General features: G+C 37.3%; 2 protein-coding genes across 3 annotated transcripts in view; both read right to left on the bottom strand.

Moving 5' to 3' along the window:
* Positions 1–7,297, bottom strand: part of rbms2a (RNA binding motif, single stranded interacting protein 2a) — a 608,287-nt gene that overhangs the window by 24,644 nt on the left and 576,346 nt on the right. The gene's annotated exons all lie outside the window — the stretch shown is intronic.
* tp53rk (TP53 regulating kinase) lies at positions 883–5,877 on the bottom strand. The gene is given in 2 exon segments (NM_001020550.2): positions 883–2,251; positions 5,592–5,877. Coding segments are annotated over 2 exon segments (696 nt in total). The 5' UTR covers positions 5,821–5,877; the 3' UTR covers positions 883–1,784.

The following is a 7,297-nucleotide window of genomic DNA, read 5'->3' as shown; positions in this document are numbered from 1 at the left end:
TGTGTGCACATAACCGAGGGGAATATCCAGTGAGCGGCAGTTCTGTGGGCGCAAAATGTCTTGTTGATGCCAGAGGAGAATGGCCAGACTGGTTCCAGCTGATAGAAAGACAACAGCAACTCAAACCACTCGTTATAACCGAGGTCTGCAGAAGAGCATCTCTGAACACACAACACCTCCAACCTACAATTCACACAGGCTCACCAAAACGGGACAATAGAAGATTGGAGAAACGTTGCTTGGTCTGATGAGGCTCGATATCTGCTGACACATTCGGACGGTCGGGTCAAAGTTTGGCGTCAACTACATGCAAGCATGAATCCATCCTGCCTTGTATCAATGGTTCAGACTGGTGGTGGTGGTGTAATGGTGTGGGGGAGATTTTCTTGGCACACTTTGGGTCCAATTTAGTACCAATTGAGCATCAACGCCACAGCCTACCTGAGTTTTGTTGCTGACCATGTCCATACCTTTATGAGCACAGTGTACTCATCTTCTGATGGCTACTTCCAGCAGGATAACGCATGTCATAAAGCGTCAATCATCTCAGACTGGTTTCTTGAAGAGTTCATTGTACTCAAATGGCCTCCACAGTCACCTGTTCTCAATCCAATAGAGCAGCTTTGGGATGTGGTGAAACGAGATTCACATCATGGATGTGCAGCTGACAAATCTGCAGCAACTGCGTGATGCTATCATGTCAACATGGAGCAAAATCTCTGAGGAATATTTCCAGTAGCTTGTTGAATCTCTGCCATGAAGGATTAAGGCAGATCTGAAGACAAAAGGGGGTCCAACCTGGTACTAGTACGGTGTACCTAATAAAGTGGCCAGTGAGTGCATGTTTTATTTATTACTGATTAAACACACATTCCAGCAATATTCTGAAGCCAGTTCTTTATTGGTTGCATATGCAGCGAGAAATACATCTCATGCATGTTAATAGGGTTCAACAGTTTATTTTAAACTACATTTAGTTTAACTCGACTTCCATTCAGAAGAAACACTAAAATGAGCACAAAAACACTGTTTAACCAACATGTTAGAAATCAAAATTCATTACAATAAAGAAATACACCTTTATAAATGTCCAACATCAAACTGCAGGGATTAGTTCACATCCAAAATATGTTTTAAGTTCGTTACTCCAGGCATCAAAGATGTTAATTTCATTATTTTTTTTAGCTGAAAAGAAATTAAACCTATTGCTCACTCAAAAATCTACATTCAGCACTATTTACTCGTACTTGCATAAAACCTTCTGAAGTTAATGTTTCAGATAAGGGAGACATCCAAAATATGTACTGTTGGTGTGTCTCCAGGAACAGGGTTGGGAAACACTGTCTTAGATGACGATGAACATTTTTATTCAGGACGCAAATGAAGTTGTCCCAAAAAATCACTTGAGAATTGTGTAGTTTCAGCGAAATAAGTAGTTTGAACAAACAGCAAACTTATTTTTTTGAGTAAAAATAGTGAGTACTTTTTAATTTTAGTTTGACCAGTTATCTTAGATCAGTGTTTCCCAACCCTGTTCCTGGAGGCACACCAACAGTACATATTTTCCATGTCTCCCTTATCTGACCCATTAACTCCAGGTTTTTGGGGTCTTTTCTAATGTTCTGATGAGTTGATTCAGGTGTGTTTGATTAGGTTGAGATCAAAAATGTTCTGTTGCTGTGCCTTCGGGAACAGGGTTGGGAAACAGAGTCTTCGATGGTGGAAATTTTTATTCAGGAAATGAACTAATCCTTTAAGCCTGAATGATTGAAACCACTTTACTGCTATCCCACCATTGACCTCTTGCGTCCTCTCAGCCGAACTTCGTCCAGTTTCTTAATGACCGCGGAGGACTTTTTTGAGGCACTGCTGTAGCTCTTAAGAAGCCTCTCGAACAAGGCCTCAGTTTTGGGGTGAGTGCTGAGAAAAGCTTTCTCCAAGACGTACAGATCCACTCCTTTATCCTCAGGAAGAGCGGAGATGTAGCTCAAGCCGAAGTCGATGAGCACCAGGTTGAAGTCTTGCTGTTGTCCTCCGCTGGTCAGCAGCATGTTGGAGGTGGTCAGATCTCCGTGAATGACGTCTTCATCGTGCATCTGAGCCAGAACTTCACCGATGCGCTCCGCCAGAGTCTGCAGACCGTCCGGCTGCGATCTGATGTGGTCTCGCACTGACACAGAGTTCACCACGTCCTGCAGGAAGATGCAGTGTGTGGCGTAGTCCACAAAATACACAACCGGTGCGCTGATGCCTGAGGAGGACAAAACAGACATCGTTATTTATTGTATTGTGGTGAACAATTCATCTGTGCATGCCATTAAGAACAAATACAAATAGTTTGCTCTTGTATTCTTTCATCGAAATCTGAATATGCACTTCCTGTTTGTTTTCAGTTTAATTTTCAGATTAGGGCTGCGTCCGAAACCGCCTACTACTCAGTAGGTATTGCATATGAATTTAAACATACTACTCGGCCGTTAGAAAAGTACGTTCTATACAGTATGAATGTGAAAAGTATGAATGGAATTCGGTCGTACTACATCCGCCATTTTGTCATGGTCACGTGACCTACCTGCGTCAGTTGCGTCGCTTTACTTCCATTCATGAATTCTCTCGCGGGGCATCATGGGATAGCGCAGCGTGCATGGGATGCGCACTCCGGAATCTCGCCGGAAGTAGTAAGTCATCCGGGTACTTCTCGCATACTGATTTTCGAATTCTATGAATTGGGACATACTACTCGGCTCGCATACTGATTTTGGCGCACTATATAGTATGGAAGTATGCGGTTTCGGACGCAGCCTAGGTCTGTCTGAAGTATTGGGTGTGGCTAACACACTTAACCACGCCCCTCTAGCTGTCAGTTTTGACAACAAACAGAAATGGTGAGGAGGAGGAGGAGTCTTAGGTAGGGCTGGGCGATATATCGGGTTCTGGGGATATATCGATATGATTCCCTAACGCGAAGCGCGATTATCCAATATCATTTATATCGATATGGTTTGAGGCCACACGTGCGCATTCTGCACGAAACAGATCACTCCAAGGTAGCAAATGAATGATTCACTCCAGGAGTCAAATAAAAGATTTGTTCAAAATGGGGGGATTTGGAGCAGGTATGAAGATGGTGGCACATTGGGTTTGTGGGGTGGAATTCTGGGAGTTTTCCAGAAGAGAGAACAATCGGGAGATGGCCAGAAGATGGGTATGAAATATGGGAGACTCCCAGGAAAAACGGGAGTGTTGGCAGGTGCATGCACATCACAGCGGTTTATCAGAAACCTTTTATTGATCATTTCTTCCACAATTGACAGCAAGAACGAACATAGACGCCCTGTCAAATTGACATGCAGCACCTGAATGTGTTCAAAAGAACTAAAAGCGCCAAAATGGGAGGAATTTATAGGGCATTTCGAAAGTGAAACCACCTCATATTCACTGATTATCAGTTCAGGATTTATTACACGACGGTCTCTTCTGTACATTTCCACTATAACACATTTAGCTCCGCGTTCTGCTCTGTTATAATGACGGTTTACATGCTTATTTATATGCTTAACATCACAGTACTCTGAAACTATTTCGTTACTTCTCATATCTATAGTCTATTCGTTTTCATCTCCTTATTTATAATATTTAGTAAAACGAGTTTAGTCAAAACAAAAGAAAAAGTGTAGGATTTTTTACATGACGTGAAAGACTTCTCTTTAGATATCTTGGATATGTGCACTGTTTAATAACTGTGCACAATACATACATACATACATACATGTAAATGTGTAACTAAAAACACATACAGCTGATTTAGTTGTTGTTTAAATCACTCAACTGTGCTATATAGGAATACTTATAACAACACTGTAACTGTGACATAAAATACAGTTTCATATTAACATTCATTGTGGTTCTTTTCTATCCTACAACACTTTTTGTTGTGTCACTATTTAAGTGTGTCCTATTTTGCTCTGACAATAGCTGTTTTCTATAATTCTGTTTACTTTATTATTTGCACAGCAGCACAGTAGTGCTGTGAATAGTGTTAAGCAGGAAAAAAAACCCTGTACTGTTTTTATTTATTAAAGATTTTGTTTACAATTTGAAATGTTGTGCAACTTGTGTTTTAAGCAGGAGAAAACCCTGAACTGCCTTTTATTTATTAAAGATTTTGTGCAGCTGTTCTTTTTTGTGCAGCTGTTTATTTGTAAACGGGGAGGGAAACCCCTGTGTTTGAATTATATTTTGCTCAAAAAATGTTTAATAAAGTTTTAATAAAGGCTTTTACTCTTAAGTGACCATTTATGGGAAAATACCGGATATATATCGTATACCGTCGTTCCTCCTAAAAATACCGGGATATGATATTTTGCACATATCACCCAGCCCTACTGTTAGGTTGTAATAACTCTCCCCAAACCCTTTATAGAGGTAAAGTTGGAGTTATATTCGCACATTTGTTCATTTAGCAGTCCCTATATTGTTTATCATGTTACGTTAAATATTCGATCGGAATTAGCATGCAAGTATGACTAAACAGCATTAACACTATTTAATTTACTGTGAACAATGCTGTACTTTGACAGTCATTTGCTGCTAATATGATTTCCCTAATAGGGTATATGCCGAGCTAGAGCTGTTCCCATGCTGATACACTTCCGGTGACCTGTTATTGTGAACTTTTTTCCATTTTATACGTTTCCTCATACAGCATCGATGTTGTAATATCATTAAAATACATTCAGTTAAATAAACTTTAGCATTTATGTGGTTGCTCAAGCGTAAAACGAGACAAAAAGCTGTTTACTCGCACGCGCGCGTCAGAATCGGCAGGCTAACGCAGAAGCTCCATTGAATGTAGTGGAGTAAAATAAATGCTCATATTATAAAGATATAGCGGGGGAAATGTAATTTAATGCAGTGCTTCTTGTACAATCTGAGACCCACTTTAAATTGGATATCACTCAGCTAGTGGAGATTGCTGATTTGTAAAGAAAACAGACCTCAAACGCACCGGATTTTGCATTGGCATTCAATTCGCCGGAAGCGCTTAACCCAGGTTGCTGGCAAATTAAAAGTCCTATTAGCATGCTTCGGCATATACCCCATTAGAATTTGCAAATAATACTTTTCTGACATTATATTATTAAAGAGAACGTCTGAATATCCAAATATAAAACCAACTTTACCTCTATTATACCTAACGTGGTTTAAGCGATGGATCTGCGACAGAGAAACTACAGGTTTTGGGAAACTCTCGTCACTACATTTTTCTTTTCCCAAATGATGCATCTTACTATGATAGTTCAGCCGCGAGTTATGTCGTTGTTTGGGAAACGCACCCTAGGTCAGAAAACTCAAAAGTAACGTAACACATTACTTACCGGAAATAGCAAATAAGTAACGCAATTAGTTACTTTTCAGGAGAGCAACTCGATACTGTAATGCATTACTTCCAAAAGTAACTTCCCCTTACCCTGAATGACTTCAAAACAACATTAGCTCCTTTTAACAATGTGAACAATTTAGTACTTTGCTAGTCATTGGCTGCTAATATGATTTCACTATTAAGAGTTTGTGTTTAGAGCAGCACTGACCGGCTCTCCTGCAGCGCAGTATGGAGCGCACCTCCTGTGTTGTTCTGCGGCGCGTCAGTTTCTCATCCACTTCCGGATGGCGGTATAACTTGGGAAATCTCTCCTTAATAATCACAGAGCGACCCAAAAACGTGCTTCGATAGACCCGAGCCTCAGCGCCCTGTTTAATCATCTGCGCCTCTTTTAAATAGGACGGGACAGCCGCTTTTGCTGAGTCTGTTTGAGCCATGATCCAAAATAAACCCTCTGACAGACTGCCATGTGCCGCGCTCTTCTTCTACTACTACTGTTATGAGATACACGAGCGCACAGCGACATCTGGGGGTGAGTCTGGATGGGATACAGCTGCGGATGCTCACAGGTATAATGTGGCATAATTTTTGACACTGAGACTGTGTACACCAATAATTCATATACATTACTGTGAGGGTTGAATTTAGACATTAATAAAAATACAATTAATGGGTTATTAAATAAATAATTGTATATTGTAATATTATATTGTAAAGCATTATGTCAGCTGTGATAACAAACAGACATCTTTCTATTCTGTTCTGTTCTATTCTATTCTAATATAACGACACAGTATGCCACCTCGGATAAGCAACACAACTTCCTTATATTATATTATATTATTATATCATCTTATTTTTGTTAGTAACAAGAATGTCTATAGTAAAGAAGATCTTATTGAAAATATAAAACTAAACATATTACAGAAACAATGCATTATGCTGACTGTTCTTATTTTTTTATTATATTACATTATATTATGATACATAATAACAACTGTGAAAATGATCAGAACATCTTTATTTAGTTATATTTTATTGTATTATATTATATCATCTTATGTTTGTACTGTGAAAATTATCATTTCTTTATTTAGTTTTACTTTATTTTTGCTTATTATATTATATATATTATGTGACATTACATAACATTAATATGACAATATAATGATAATAATAAACAGAACATACATACTTATGAATATTATTATTATTAATATTATTATTGCTTGAACTGACAATACAAGAATATCAGAACTAAGTCCAAGGGATCACAGACAGATCATAAAAAACTCACAAATATTCATAGTCATAAGAAAAAATATAAATCACATACAAATAATACCATTAGACAGAAAGGGAAAGAATAGAATTATAGTATTAAAAATAATAAAATAATCATACTAAATATTATAAAATAATAATAAAATTTAAAAAAATAAACAAATGCATAAAATTGCAGTGACACCTAAACAAATCACTGTAAGAAAAGCAACTAAAATCGAGGATCTTCTTTAAATACATCTGCATAATATTTCAGAAAATAATATAAAATAATTAAAAATAAGTGTTTTAGACTAAAGCAAAAAGTATTGGCAGAATTAAATATATGAGAACTATTTACTAATGTCTCTTATATTATTTTATTGCTTTATACGGTTTTATATTACATTACATTTTATTTTATTATATTATACTATATTATATTAAGTAGTATTATATAATATTATATTGACGCATTATGCCAGTCATGATAAGGACAGAACTTCAATGTATTATATTGTATAATATAATATAATATAATATAATATAATATAATATAATATAATATAATATAATATAATATAATAATGACGCGTTATGGCAGATGTGATAAGTACAGTAGGTCTTTGTCCCAGTAGAGCTCATACTGTA

Source organism: Danio rerio, chromosome 11 (genome assembly GCF_052040795.2).
Source record: "Danio rerio strain M-AB ecotype USA chromosome 11, GRCz13ab, whole genome shotgun sequence".
NCBI classification, from domain to species: Eukaryota; Metazoa; Chordata; class Actinopteri; order Cypriniformes; family Danionidae; genus Danio; species Danio rerio.
The sequence above is the reverse complement of the archived record's forward strand: the minus strand, read 5'-3'. Positions and strand labels throughout refer to the sequence as shown.